The following is a 14,178-nucleotide window of genomic DNA, read 5'->3' as shown; positions in this document are numbered from 1 at the left end:
CCCCCGGCCCCCTGTCCCTCCGAGCGCTTGGACAAGGCGAGAGCTTCGGAGAGGCATTGATATCTCTCGTTTTCGCTTTAGTTCTTGGCGCAGTTGACTTCTGGTTGATATTCTAGCATTGGCGGAAGTAATGAATTCGTCTATAGACAGTTCAGTTTAAGCTGGCTCGGGCACTGTCGGCTGTAGCTAAAATCGTGCAGCTACAAACAGGGACGTCCGCGGCCTCCACCCCTGTGTGATGCGCTGAATGGGTTGCCTGCCCTCCCGGCGCCGCGACAGGTGGCCTTGCCGTGGAACTTCTCCGTCGTAGCGAGCCTGGCCTCGGACCTGGCGTCCGCCACGTACAACCCGCAGCTGGTGCCCACCATGACGGAGCTGGGCCTGTGCTTCTCCTTCAACTCGCTGCTGGCGTACTACGTGTCGCCGCGGTATGTCTCTCATCGTCTCGTCTGGAGGGTCATGCCCGCGATCCGCCTCTGCCGCACAGACGCGTGTCCTCTAATTTATCCATCTCTGTGATGACGCTGGTGGGCGCTCTCGGCCTGCCGCAGGTACTGGCGGCTCGGCGAGCGGACGCTTGACAACAGACGCGGCCTGCTGGAGGTGAACGTCATGGACGGCTCGATCTTCGCTCAGCTGTCCGGGCTGCCCAGCGGCTACCAGGTGCGGGGTGCGGGTCTGCTCTGCTGCCCGAGCGACCCCCGCTGGCCCGCCTCCGCTGACGCTCACGCTGGCCGTGCTCTCGCAGCTGTTCGTGCACGGCCCCAGCGAGGTGCCGGACCTGCAGTCGCAGTCCCTGGTGGCGACAGAGGGCCGCTTCAAGAGCGTGCTGGTGACGGCGCTGGCCATCCACACGAGCGAAGGGGTCCGGCGGCTGTCGCCCGAGCAGCGCCGCTGCCGCTTCACCGACGAGCCCAAGGAGGGCACGCCGCACCTCAACGTGCCCGTGTACTCGTACAACCTGTGCCGGCGGGCGTGCCGGGCGCGCCTCGCGCTCGACCTGTGCGGCTGCGTGCCCCACTTGTACGGGCCCATGGGTGAGCGCATCACATCACGATCTCGACCAGGCGCACAGCCTCGTCCTCCTCCTCGTCCTCCTGATCCTCGGGGGCGTCGTCCTCGTTCGGGGGCCAGTTTTCGGGGTAGGCTGGGAAGGTCTTGAACAGGAAGCGCACACAGCCCTGCCTGGCGCCGTCCGCTTGGCTGAACACGGCCTCGGCCCTCCACGTGCCGTAGTAGAACTGCGGCATGGACACGAACTGCCAGTCGGCGGCGAGGTCCCGGAAGGAATACACCCCCTGGAAGTTTGTTTAGAGCGGTCGTTATGGGGCAGAAAAGGAAAGGGCGACGCGGTAATGTACATAATTTGGGTCGCGATTCCGGTGACCTCACACTGACCTCTCTGGCGGGACAGGAGGTCCCGAGCAGTCCGAGGCCACGCAGTGCCGAGCACAGGGCGGGCAGCCGCATGATGAAGGCGTTGCGCTTCCACTCGTTGTTGCTCCACTTGTCGATGGTCAGCAGCGTCTGGGCGGGTCAAGGGTCGCGTCAGTGACGTCCTTTATGGTACATAGCAATGAACCTTCAAGTGGCGTCTCACCGAGCTCGAGTCGTCCAGCGGCAGGCTCAGGGTGAGGTTGCCGCAGAGGCGTTGGGGCGGCGCGCGCGGCCCCCACTGGCGGGACACGCGGGTCACGTTCACGACGACGGCCTCCTCGGCGAGCTGCTGCTGCCACCCTGGTGCAGCCCCCTGGCCGTGCCGCGCCGGGCACGCCTCGAAGCGCTCCACCACCGTGCGGAAGGGGCCCTATGAGCAATAGCCGGAGTAGGGATGAGGGAGGGGGACCTGACCACCACCACCGTACCTCCAACAGGGTATGTCTTACCGCCACGTCAGACAGCTTCCTGCCGACGTAGCGCGTGGGCTGCGCCCGTGCCCGCCCTAGGCCGGCGAGGAGGAGCGCACACCAGCCACCCCACAGCAGGAGCTGCATCACCGCACGGAACTGGAACCGGAAGTGGAAACAACCATCTTATTCATATTATATTACATTTCCAGTTGACGCGGCAGGCGCCCGCCTACCGACGTGCAACGTGGAAGGCATCGGGTGCATTCTGGGATACCTCAGTGGGTATTTGTTTTAGGGGCGTCCAGAAAGTATTCCCGTCACTGACAAGTTTAGCCTATGCAAGCTCTCTTAGCGCCTGATAGGTAGGCAACATATTGCCTGCAGTGCACGCGTCACGCGTGTACAGCGTAGTGGTGTACCCCGAACCTTGCAGGCGTTGAGCCCCTGGTGCTTGCTGAATGAAACTGACAAAATCCTGACGTACTTTCTGGACGACTCCCCCGGCTGCGTGAAAAGTAGTACTGAAGATTCTAAAATATATTGGATTTTTTTTTCAGACTTCATAGCTTCTTTGACAAAACCAACAAGAGGCGAAAAGATAGAGTGTAACTGTTTGGCCAACTGCAATCAAGTGAGCTTCGTTGTGGACAGTGACACCAATCAGCCATGGTAATCGCGAGTGTCTTGCGTTGGCATTTTCCAGGATTATCTCGCTGAGCATTTTCTAATAAAAAGGGAAGAAACTAAAGACATTCTTTAAAAATAATCTAATTGCTCTATCAACGGCAGGTTTTTGGGAACGGATCTCAAGTGGGGCTTAAGCAGACATCCACGCATGAGGCTGAAGAGAGATTTGATTTTTGGCGTGACTGACCTCCTTGGTAGGAACTATTATTATAAGAAACAGCAATTCGAACAATATATCTGATAACAATATATTTTAAAGCCACTATTTTTTTTAGTGCACGTTGGCAGCACTGCCGGACTCTTTCTGGGCTGCTCAGTGCTGAGCGTCATCGAGCTCCTCTACTTCCTGACGCTTAGGTTGTACTGGTACACGAGGACACCCACGTTCTCAGGAGCCAGGACCGCCGACCGCTCTGTGGGGCTGCTCATGCTCTTGCGGAAACCATGAGGGACCTCCGGAAATAATTCGCAGTTTGAAGGAGAAGGGTTCTGGAACGCACGCCTCGAACCCCAAGAGCAAATAAGAGACTTTATAGTTAAGTTCAAAACCCACTCAGTCCTCACCCGTTCAGACCTCCCGCCGCGCCCACGAGACTGAGAGCCTCCTGTTGTGGCTAGGAATAAGATTCGAATAATGGCGCCCCTAGTCAGCTGGACAAGCGAACATCGCCAATCTGTCGGGCAGAGACGCGATCGGAACTGCAGTCCAGCTGACTAAGGGATTCACCCCAGCCGCCCGGACGGAAGGGCAGCGGCCTGGCCGGGGGCAGGGGATGCCAGGCGCATCAGTCGCCCCGTAGAGCTGGAAGTTGGAGGTTCGTGTGTGTTACTAGCGACTCGATAATACACGTGTTTAGACCATACTCCCAGTCAGCCATTATTCCCTGACAAACCCGTAAAACCCACTATCACAACACTCCCCGCGCGGTGCCCGTGGCGCAAGGCGCAGGGCCGCGGACCTCGGCGCACAGTGGTTGGAGACGGGTCGGAGGGTGGCAGGAAGGTCGGGCGCGCCCGCGGGTCGCGGGCTGCGTGCGCGCATCAGATAGCGGGGCAGCAGAACGGCGGCGTGTCGGCCGCCGGATAACCATCCTCTTTTGCATTTTTTAACGGCACTCGACAGCGGCAGTGGCGGAGGTGCGCGGAGGCTGCCCGGGGGGCTGCAGCTGCAGCACCCCTCTGCCGCCGCCCCTGGCGCCGATACGCCACCAGTCGCGGCCAGCCTCCTCGCCAGAGACTGACTGGAAGCTGACTGGAGGTCCGGGTGAGTTCTGGAGGATTCCAGAGTCGCGGTCCACGGCTCGCAGGCACAGGTCGCAGGTCGCCTACGCCCCTGGCGCTCCGTCCCGCCGCACGCCAGCCAAGGGCGCGTGCCGACCCCTACACAGGCTGCAGGGGCGGCGCTGCTCTTCAGCCGGCCATCGAATCGCTCGAATGTACGGCGCAGTGCGCGACAGGCAACACATCCCCGGGAGCAGGCTCGGCGCCGCACGAGATCGACGCCAGGATGATCCTGGGCAGCATGTTCCCCGCGCGGCTGGACGCCGTCAACCCCGTGCTGCGGCAGCCGGCCCCGCCGGAAGGGCTCACCCCGCTGGACGGCCAGGGCCTCGCGGGCGTGGGCTCGGGCATCTCGCACCGCACCAGGGCCGTCCTGTCCAGCAACGGCATGCCCCGGATAGGGGTGTCCCCGCCGGGCTCCGGGTCCCAGACGAAGACGCCCTTGTTCCGGGAGGGTACGTCCACTGCAACCACGAGTGCTGCTGCTGCGACCCAGAGCAACCCAGTGCATTTCGAGTTCTCATCCCTCTATTACAGGCTCGAGCATGTACTCGGACGCGGACGATGGCCAAAGGAAGAAGAAGAAGAGATGCCTCACGTTCAAGTCGGTCTTCAACTTCTTGTACCTGGTGATGAAGACTTCGTCCATACATGGATTTAATCATATGACCGACGAGAAGAGACACATCCTCGAACGGTGAGATATTTCTGTCCCCATGTGGCCACCCACTGCTCACGTCGTGCACGTGGCGACGTGATTCCTCGTCGACTATACATTGGTGCTACGGGCGAACGCGTTAGCTAATTTTTAGCACTATTTCGTTGAGTTTTTAGTTGTTTTATGATGCTGAAAAAGTACCCCTATGGATTTTCTCAAACTTTCTCAGAGAGAAATGACATGTCGAAACGATATCGAAAAAAGGGTCGAAACTATGTCGACACGACATCGAAAGAGGCGTCAAAACTATGTCATTTTAATGTCGTTTTGAAGGCCATTTCTAATTGGGTTTGGTAGTTGCCGTTAAAATGAGCCGCAGGAGCTAAACGTGCCATCTCAAAGAGTACATATTAGTTAGCTATGGTTTTTGGACGGAGTGACAGCACCCTTAATGTGATCCCGCAGGATGGTCTGGTTTGTCTTCCTCGTACTGGGATGCTGGGGTGCCGTGGAGGTGTCGCGATCCACGTGGAAGCACTACCAGGAGAATCCCACTGTCATCTCAATGGAGCGGGACTACAAGGAGTGGAACACCTCCTTCCCGTCTGTCACCATCTGCCCCACCGTCAAGTACGACGAGGCTGCGGTGGAGGCCAAGGCCGAAGAGTAAGTGATCCGGACTTACAAAGAAGTCAAAATTCCCCACTCACTATAGACGACACCCCATAAAACACCATTGTTTTCTCTTTTTTGTGACCTACAAGGTCACGTTCTTCGCACCTAAGAAGTCACTTTGGGACATCAAAAAAACGTCTCGGTGTTGTCATTGTGTCCAGTGACCATACCGTGGCGATTTCGTGACAAAATTATTTTTTTCTTAGGCAGAAGTGTTGATTGGTGACAGAGTGACTTGTTGTTGCACCCGACCCAGGATGACCCACATCCAGGACAAGGAGAGACTCAAGCTCTTCCTCATGAAGCTGGCCAACGCGACCTACGACACCTTCGGGGACGTTCCTAACGACTTCTCCGACGAGATCAAGCCGAGCGAGTACATGGACCTCGTGCTGGCCGTGAAGCTGGACTTCTCCTACACGGTGAGCGGCAGCAATACGGAGGCCAACACCGTCGGCGCGCTGCAGACCACTATCACCGAGCACGGACTGTGCTACGCCTTCAACTCGGACATTGCCGTGTACAACTCACCCGAGTAAGTGCCTCGCCCTAGCTCCAATAGACACCTGTGTCTGTGATCTTGAGTATTTCCAATCCATCCGTGCTGTCACCACCAGTTGACTGTAGTGTGCCATGGTCCGCAGGTACTTTAAGTCCAAAAACAACTCGCTGGTGCAGAGGGCCTGGTCCTTCTACGGCAGTCCCCTGGATGGTGACGTCTTCGCACAGGTCATGGACATGAACTCGGGTTATCTGGTGAGCTTTCGCTACCGCTAGGCGATCATCCAAAAAGTACGTAAGCCATACGAAAGTGGCAAGTTCAGCCTACGCAGGCTCTCATAACGCCTGGCAGGTAGGCAAGATGTCGCCTGCAGTGCATGCGTGCATCGCGGGGTGGCCTATCCTGGCGCTCGCAGGCGCCGAGCTCCCGTCATTTGCCGATTAAATCTCAGAAAAACGGACTTACTTTTTGGCCGAGTATGCAGTAAGATCGGAGGGCGCAGCTAATAGCTCTCGACCGTCTCGACGCTTATCGGTCGGAGTTGCTAGCTGACGGGTTTGACGGCTACGGTCCTCTCGATCCATGTTCGCGTTCGCACAGGTGTACCTCCACAGCTCCAACGAGACGGCCGACTTCGCCTCGCAGCGGCTCGAGTCGCCCTCGGGCTCCTACAAGACGCTGGACATCTCCGCCCTCAGCATCTACACGTCCGAGGACGCGGCGAGCCTGGACGTGCCGCAGCGCCGCTGCCGCTTCCTCGTCGAGCCCAAGAGCCCCCTCATCCTCAGCCCCGTCTACTCGTACAACCTGTGCCGCAACGAGTGCCGCATGAAGCTGGCGCACCGGCGCTGCGGGTGCGTGCCGCACTTCTACCGGCCCGTGCGTGAGTATGCAGGCAGGGCGGGCGCGGGAGCACACACACACACGCATTGTCTGGAAATAAATCATTAAAACGACATGAAATGCAATTGACGCTACTTTTCGTCTCCAGACAAGTACCGCATATGTGACGTGAAGGGGATGCACTGCTTGGCCAAAGAGACGGGTAAGCTCTATTATTTTGCCCCTGCGCTCCCTTTTCGTGGGTTTGAATTTCAAAGGCCGCTCTCCTCGCAGACCTCATGTCGACGCTGAGGGACCCGGTGACGAAGAAGAAGGTAAAGTGCAACTGCCTGCCTCCGTGCGACGACGTCAACTACATCATTGAGAACGACCACACAATGCCCTGGTGAGTGGGGCGGGTCGCCCAAGTCCGTTGCACCCCCTCCAGCGGCCGATGCACATACACGAGGCAGCGTATGCCCACAATGACGCCTGCTTTGTCGCAGGTTCCTCGGCACCAACCTCAAGTGGGGCATGACCAAATACCCGCGCATGAGGCTCAAACGCGACGTCATCTTCGGCTTCATCGACGTCCTCGGTGAGTCGACGACGCGGCGCCGCGTGAGTCAGCAAGTGCTCCGGGTGTTGTTGGCGCAGCGCGGGCACCGTGACTCTCAGAGGGCGGCGCTGCGGCGCCCCCCCCGGCCCATCTCTCATGCTCTCTTGGTGTGATTCCCCGCCACAGTGTCTGTCGGCGGCACGGCCGGACTCTTCCTCGGGTGCTCCGTGCTCAGCCTCATCGAGATCGTCTACTTCTTCACGCTCAAGGCCTTCTTCTACGTCCTGGAGCACCGCAACGACGACGAGGACGACGAGGACGAGGAGGGCCTGCAGGGCGGCGAGCAGCGGCCCGACTCGGGCAGCAGCGGCGACCCCGCCGCCACGCGCATCATGTTCGCGCCGCGCTCCTTCGCGCCCTCGCTGCGCTGATGGGAGGGCGGCCCCGGGCTGGGCGGGGGAGAGGGAGAGGGAGGGCAGGGCCGGCAGAGGGACACAATAATTACAAATAAAGCGTTTTGCACAGCCGGATTACTGCTCATTGAACAACCCCATTCCCTGCGCGCACATGTCTCGACTCACCGCGCCTCCTGCGGCGATCCGCCCCGCGCGACACCTTCGGCGGCCGCCCCTGGCCCCGCGGGTTACCCCCGGCTCTGCCTACTACCTGTCCGCCCGCGGCCGACCCGCCCTGCTGTCGTGTCGCCGTGCATGCATTAGACGGAGGGCTGTCCTGTCGATGCGCCGGCGATAGCGCTCCGTGATCAATGCTCAGGCCACGCCACGGCGAGGGCGGCCCGGCAGACCCCCCGGACCCGCAGTGCGCGGCGCTCCTCCACTGGCACCACCTCCACCGCCACCGGGACCGCCGCCACCGGCCGTCGCCATGGTCCGGGCCGCCCCCCGGCTGCCGCGGCTGCGCTGCTCCTCGCGGATGCTCCTCGCGGGCATCAAGGAGTACCTCCAGGAGAGCTCCCTGCACGGGTTGCGGTACCTCGCCGACCCCGGGCGCCACTGGTCCGAAAGGTGAGCCGCCGACGAGATAGTCGCGTCCTCTAGTGTTTTGCTATCCTACCAGATATTTTTTTGGACAGTTTCTGCTGGCTGTCTCTACCCCAATGAGGAAGTTTTCCGTTTTGACAATAATCTCGGTCCGATACAATAGAGGTTCTTTGTGCCAGAATTATTTGTGTGTCCCATTTGGGACTATCTCTTTACCAGTCGCCCATTTTTTTAATGCACGGAAAAATACAACATTGTATGAAATGCCAAAAATCTGTGTCTGTGTCGCTTGAGCGGTTTTTTTTTACGGTGGCATTTTCGAGCCCAGGTTGTTCTGGGCCGCCGTTTGCGTGGCGTCGCTCATCGGCACGTACTTCCTGCTCATGTCCTCGTGGAACGCCTTCCAGTACCACGCCGTCTCCTTCGTCAGCGAGACCGCCTACCTGGACTGGAACACCACCTTCCCCGCCGTGTCCGTGTGCGAGACCGAGAGTCCGGACAAGCTGTACGAGAGCGCCACCAAGTGAGTAGCGCGGGGTTGCCTCCAGCAGCGGTGCGTGCCGGATGGACAAAGCTGCCCACACTGTAAACCTGGGGTGTCCAGCAGCTGTGCGACTAAACTCGTACAACCCAGGTTTCTGTGCGACTTGAGTTGCCGTTTTCCCTCCAGTGGGGCCCGGGCAAGGGGTGTCGTGTCGAATGAGGGGGCACCCCCGACCTTCACTGGGTGTGGACTGGACTTCTCTGCAGAGGAACAGGGTGCCAAAACTTAGGGTGTCCTTCAAAAGTCACACTCTCGCACGGTGCAGGGTGTTCGGCGTGACGCGGAACCGGAACCTGGACTTTTTCCTGAGGGACATCGTCTTCTTCGACGGGACGTGTCGCTCGTGCAGCACACAGTGTGGCCCGGTCATGAACTGCACGGACGACTTCCTCAGCATCATCGAGAGGGTCGGTGTCGGTATGATGAGCGCATGATGAGTGTGTCATCCCCCAAACTTTTCAACAAACCTTGTCCACCCCACTGCACCAGGTGCGCTCCAACTGCACTTCTTTAATCAACAACTGCAGGTGGAATGGGGAGCTTTTCGACTGCTGCAAGAACTTCCTGCCCTTACAGACGGAGACTGGCCTCTGCTACACCATCAACTCGTTGCACAACCGCTACTTCCCGTAAGATCGCACTCGTCTGAGGAGCACATTAATTGTCAAGTATAAAGGGATTGCATGGATTTTGTATAAATTGTATACAATATAACGCCTTCCCCCTTCGTTACAGTAATGGGTCACGCGTTAACAACCAACTGGTGGATTTGATCTCGAACCGGAGGACGGGCCCCGGCACGCTCGATTTCATGGCAAAGGAGTCCATCAAGGTGAATAGAGACCGAGATCGACTGGTCGGCCCCTTGCGGCTGTAGACTTGTGTGACTCTCCAAGTGCCCCCACAATGAACACACCCCGCTGGGCGCCGCCTGCGGCTTCCTGGCCGAGCCCCTGCAGGGCGCTCTGGGCGGGCCGCCGTTTTCACGCATCTGCTTGGCGGGCCGGCCTACCCGGCGCGTCGCGGGCGCTCTCACTAGAGAGTCGGAGAGTGAAACGTTCATTGTGGGGGCATCGTCACACCGTCACTGACACTGACGCCGGCAATTTTGACCAGATCTTCATCCATGCGCCAGAGGATGTGCCCAACTTCAATCACCCTCAGGATGAGAAGGAGTCGCTCTTCTGGGGCCTCAACTTCCACATGCGCTTTGCGGTAGGAGGTTTAGTTGCTATACACTGTAATGAATAACATCACAGAACGCGTTGGGAATCGCTTTTCATCTACGCCACCAGGTGACGGAAATCGAAAATGACCCCCAACTACTCGATGTGTCGGTGGCGCAGCGGAACTGCCGTTTCCCTCACGAGAGCCCCCTGACCCTACACGACAAGTACTCGTACTCGACGTGCATCGTGGAGTGCCACGCCAGGTACCAGATGCAGTTCTGCAACTGTACGCATCACTACATGCCCAACATGCGTAAGTAGCGTTGTCTCGCGGAGCGCTCGATGCGACGACGTAAGTGTTAACAACTACACGCGGAAAGCTAACTTAGTACTTCCGTCCGTCTCAAAGACAACCTGACAACGAAAACTTGCGGCGTGGAGGGGCTGGCCTGCCTCAACCTGCACTCGGGTAAGCCAACACCAGCGGCGAGCGACAGGAAGCGACAGGGTCTGCTGGGTCTGACAGGTAGCTCTAAACGATGTTCTCTTACCCGCACCACAGAGACCCTGCGCAGCCTGAAGACGTCGTGGAGCACCAAGCCCGGCCTAGCGTGCGACTGCGTGTCGAGCTGCACGGAGCCGGAGTACAGCGTGGTGTGGAAGTCGAGCCAGGGGTGAGTGTGGGTGCGGGCCGGGCGGGCCGAGCCAAAGGGGATCAAGGGTGCATTTATTTTTGAACTTCGATCGTCTTAAAACTTGGTAATCTGAGAAATTGCGATGAATTCAAACCACAAAATTTTACTTCAGTGTATGGATTATTTATTTTTTGAGAATGGTCCTCCTTGCACCGAATACGGCCGTGCGTCGCTTGCTCCGCACCCTGACCTCTGACCTGACACTCGACCTGGTCCTCGACAGGAACGACGCGGAAGGAGACGCCGAACACGATCAGGGCACCAAGGTGCGCCTCATGCTGGACTCGCTGCCCACCACCAGGTTCCGGAGGAACGTCGTCCGGACCAGGCTCGACCTCGTGGGTGAGTAGTACGGTGGGCGCGGGCGGAGCCTCCGGGTCCACGAACACTCTCCTCGGCATTCGTGTTGCAGTGTCCATGGGCGGCACTGCGGGGCTGTTCCTGGGTGCCTCGCTGCTCACCCTGGTGGAGCTGGTGTACTACGCGTGCCGCACGCCCTCCTTCAAGCTGCTCGAGTCGCAGCAGGGGCGCCAGAGCTCCAGCCAGTCCAAGAAGAGCACGCCGCCCCCGCCCGCGCTCCCAGCGCCACCCTCCGGAGGCAACAACCCCACGGGCCCCGCGGCCGCGGGCGCGTGGCGGCGCCTGCGGCACGACTACGGCGGCTCCCCGATGGTGCGCCGGGTGCAGCCCGCCCTGCCCGCCGGACCCGTGGCCACCCTCGAGGACGGCGCCGGCTACCACAAGCTGGCGAGCGGCAATGCAAAGGTTGAGCGCTCTGCTTACAAAAAGAACCTCAGGCAGTACAGCGACGCGTTTGACCTGTACATGTGAAGGGGGCATGGGGACCAAGAGTGAAATACAGCCGTCCACTAGAATGTACAAAGGACATTTATTATCAATACCATCTGAACGAATGAATATTTGATATTGAGCCCAACCTATTATCACTCATGATTAGTGATATACTGGATTAATGCCCAAGAGGTGGTTAAATATAAATAGACATATACAAACAGTTAAAGCTTTAACTCACTGTAAATTGGTTTAGACTTACGATTCATTAATATCACATCAACATCTGTTGCAAAAATAACAATAAAACCAATCAGAAATACAATAATATCACGTAATACTAAAATAGTAAAATTTAAGTAAGTGCACTATCTGAAGGTCATGGATTCCTAAAATATTATTTTAATCAATATTTTGGAACGATCTCAATTACAAATGGGATACAAGTCAGTAATTCCAAATAAAAATACAAATCACTTGTACTGTTATATTGAAATAATCTTCAAATTTTCACAAAATTCATAGAATTTTTTGGTTGTTCATGACCAAACTCCATACAAGTGCAGCTTGTGGAATTCATAAGAATATAAAAAAACAAGGGACATGTTTACACTTGCACGGGTTTTCACTCAATACAAACAGATGAAGAAACTAAGCAAGTGAAGCCTTTCCTCACAGTTTTTGTAACACAGCATAATGCATATCATCATATTACCGTATTTAGCTGAGTATAACACCTTTATTCCCCACAAAAAATTTGGTTAAAAAGTAGAGATGGGAGAGGGGCGAGAGGGGCGAGAGGGGAGGGGGTGTCTTATATGTGTGGGGTGTCACCAAGCATTCATACCACTAACAATCCTTTAGAAGTGTATGGGGAGACTCTGAGAACTTCTCCCAATAAAATTGGGCCATCCAAAGGGTGGGGTCTTATACTCAGGTGAATACTGTACCTTACAATTTAAACTTCGTGTGAAAATTTTTTATGATTAGGAACATTTTCCATTCACCCAAGCCTTTTCAAAATAAAATGCTGACTTTACAAAATAGATATTTTCTTTTGGAAATGAAAAGATTGAACTAGCTTAAATTGAAGAAAGAGTTGATTAGATTACCTACTGAGCACAGAAAATTTGAAAAGTTACACACAGTTTTGATTACATAGATGGATATTTTTAAAATCGATGAAAAGTTTCTACAAAACTAATGTTACAGGAAGAAGAGAAAGACCAGCTGTTCTCTACATAAGAATAAAACCCTGAAAATATATCCTAGAATACGTATTTCTACACTAAGAAAGCTTGTCAAAGCAACAAAACTATGTATATCAAACTATGGATACAGAGTTTTGTCGCCTCAACATAAATCCTAGTGCTCTAAAGTCTCTCATGATTGAGATACATCAGTACATCACATTCAAGTTCCCAGAAAAACACTGTTCCAGATAAAACACAAACATTTCTACCCTGTTGATGATCAGAATGCATATCACTACGATCAATTAGGAGCTAAAATTCCTTTCTCATTTAGGAAGTACTGTGAGTCTATAACAGGCAAAAAATAGTATCAAACATTTTAACCTATGTGGAAAAATTGGAGCTAATGAAGCAGAAGTCTACTAAAATTTGTCAAATCATCCAATTGCGCAGAATATTGTTGCAATTGCACGTGGCAATAATTCATCAAGATAATGAAAGTTTGGAACGTCAAAGAATTTATTGGTTGTCAGAACCGAGCTTTTTCATTGTCAGAAAAGCAAAGTGTATTGAGAGAGCATACTAACACCGACTAGGTTTGGTAATTGTTATTCATATCCAACTGCTTTTTGGCATTATGAAAACACTTTCCTTCCACCTTTCTAGAAAACAAACAAAAAAGCAAGAAAACAGTATACCAATAAAAGGCACTTGTGGACCAATATTTGCACAAAAAATAAAAAAGCAAGTAGAAAATGTACACAGTTCATAGATAGTCTAATATTTACATGGAGTCAACACACTCCAAATGCCAAAATTTTACCTAATTAGTAAAAGATCACAAAAATCTCCAAATTGATAGAATAGGAAATATTAAACATACAATGGCAAATATGATAGAACATATTTTAGATTGATTTGAAGAGTTTTAAGAAACATTACTCTTGTTCTTGTAGGACTGGCAAGGTAATTAAAAGCTTGCGTGTGGCACAGCACATGATTATTTTGACAATATATAACATAAAACGATGTCTAGTTACAAGTCGTTGACAGTAATCTTTCCTCTTCATCCTCTAGTTCTTTACATACCTCCTGTAATAAAAAATAAGACAATTAAGAATTAACAAAAAATTGAATCTTAATTTGTAGGAACAACCTATCAAGCTACTTTACAGCAACTGACCTGGAGGCGTTGTTGGGCTACAGGTATATCTGCAAGCTGAGCCTCTAAATGAGCCTTCTCTTGTCGAAGAGTCATGGCAGTCTTTGCGTCAAGAGGAGATAGATTCCATCCACCTTCGCCATCAAACTGCAGAATATGACTGTGAAATTTCCTGTGAGACATGAAAAATTACAAGGGTAAGAAAAATGAAGGCACTAACAAAACTAAACATCAGTTAAGAGACAATAATATAATAATCCATACCACAGAGACGGACGATGGGTAATAGTGAGCAGGGTAACTCCAGCATCCTTTGCTGCTTGATAGATGTTACTTTCAACATCAATGCTAACAGCACTTGTGCATTCATCCAGCAAAGCAAACTTGGGCCTAAAATATTCATATAATTTTGTTTAAAAAAGATCAAAGAGCAGGGTAACATTTTGCTAAACTATGTACAGTAATGTCCCTCTCGAAGCTGGCTCGCTCGAAGCTGAAATTTTGAGGCGGACCCTGCTTAAGGATGGGGGTTTACAACCTGGCGAGCTCGGGCGACAAAGCATTTACAACCGCCTGATGCCCGAGTCC

At 54.3% G+C, this 14,178-nt stretch overlaps 5 protein-coding genes across 5 annotated transcripts in view; 3 read left to right on the top strand and 2 right to left on the bottom strand.

Moving 5' to 3' along the window:
• Window positions 1-3,400, top strand: part of LOC113209300 (uncharacterized) — a 12,374-nt gene extending 8,974 nt beyond the window's left edge. The window contains exons 6-12 of the mRNA XM_052275590.1: window positions 280-428; window positions 552-707; window positions 769-1,037; window positions 2,060-2,128; window positions 2,408-2,519; window positions 2,640-2,731; window positions 2,813-3,400. Of these exons, the coding sequence (XP_052131550.1) occupies window positions 280-428; window positions 552-707; window positions 769-1,037; window positions 2,060-2,128; window positions 2,408-2,519; window positions 2,640-2,731; window positions 2,813-2,985 (1,020 nt within the window). The 3' untranslated portion in view covers window positions 2,986-3,400. The remainder of the gene's footprint in view (window positions 1-279; window positions 429-551; window positions 708-768; window positions 1,038-2,059; window positions 2,129-2,407; window positions 2,520-2,639; window positions 2,732-2,812) is intronic.
• Window positions 1,036-2,006, bottom strand: LOC113216585 (uncharacterized). The gene is made up of 4 exons (XM_026436332.2): window positions 1,887-2,006; window positions 1,601-1,807; window positions 1,399-1,527; window positions 1,036-1,298 (listed from the first exon to the last, which is right to left on the bottom strand). Exons 1-4 carry the CDS (start codon window positions 1,992-1,994, stop codon window positions 1,047-1,049), a joined length of 696 nt encoding a protein of 231 aa, XP_026292117.2. The 5' UTR covers window positions 1,995-2,006; the 3' UTR covers window positions 1,036-1,046.
• Window positions 3,401-3,499: 99 nt separating the features above from the next.
• Window positions 3,500-7,496, top strand: LOC113209281 (sodium channel protein Nach-like). The gene is made up of 10 exons (XM_026426708.2): window positions 3,500-4,273; window positions 4,356-4,515; window positions 4,942-5,142; window positions 5,408-5,686; window positions 5,796-5,907; window positions 6,254-6,536; window positions 6,645-6,698; window positions 6,770-6,881; window positions 6,982-7,073; window positions 7,221-7,496. Exons 1-10 carry the CDS (start codon window positions 4,045-4,047, stop codon window positions 7,463-7,465), a joined length of 1,767 nt encoding a protein of 588 aa, XP_026282493.1. The 5' UTR covers window positions 3,500-4,044; the 3' UTR covers window positions 7,466-7,496.
• Window positions 7,497-7,855: 359 nt separating this feature from the next.
• LOC113209283 (sodium channel protein Nach-like) lies at window positions 7,856-11,501 on the top strand. Its single transcript, XM_026426710.2, has 11 exons — window positions 7,856-8,059; window positions 8,364-8,558; window positions 8,845-8,986; window positions 9,069-9,208; window positions 9,315-9,411; window positions 9,696-9,794; window positions 9,875-10,061; window positions 10,158-10,217; window positions 10,311-10,422; window positions 10,667-10,785; window positions 10,856-11,501. Exons 1-11 carry the CDS (start codon window positions 7,920-7,922, stop codon window positions 11,272-11,274), a joined length of 1,710 nt encoding a protein of 569 aa, XP_026282495.2. The 5' UTR covers window positions 7,856-7,919; the 3' UTR covers window positions 11,275-11,501.
• LOC113209299 (ATP-binding cassette sub-family D member) overlaps window positions 11,314-14,178 on the bottom strand; it is a 40,565-nt gene continuing 37,700 nt past the window's right edge. Inside the window, exons 9-11 of the mRNA XM_052275591.1 lie at window positions 13,855-13,980; window positions 13,612-13,762; window positions 11,314-13,520 (exon numbers count right to left, since the gene is read on the bottom strand). Of these exons, the coding sequence (XP_052131551.1) occupies window positions 13,461-13,520; window positions 13,612-13,762; window positions 13,855-13,980 (337 nt within the window). The 3' untranslated portion in view covers window positions 11,314-13,460. The remainder of the gene's footprint in view (window positions 13,521-13,611; window positions 13,763-13,854; window positions 13,981-14,178) is intronic.

The sequence above is a fragment of the Frankliniella occidentalis genome, unplaced genomic scaffold, assembly GCF_000697945.3.
Source record: "Frankliniella occidentalis isolate FOCC.00 unplaced genomic scaffold, Focc_3.1 Scaffold679, whole genome shotgun sequence".
NCBI lineage: Eukaryota > Metazoa > Arthropoda > Insecta > Thysanoptera > Thripidae > Frankliniella > Frankliniella occidentalis.
The sequence above is the reverse complement of the archived record's forward strand: the minus strand, read 5'-3'. Positions and strand labels throughout refer to the sequence as shown.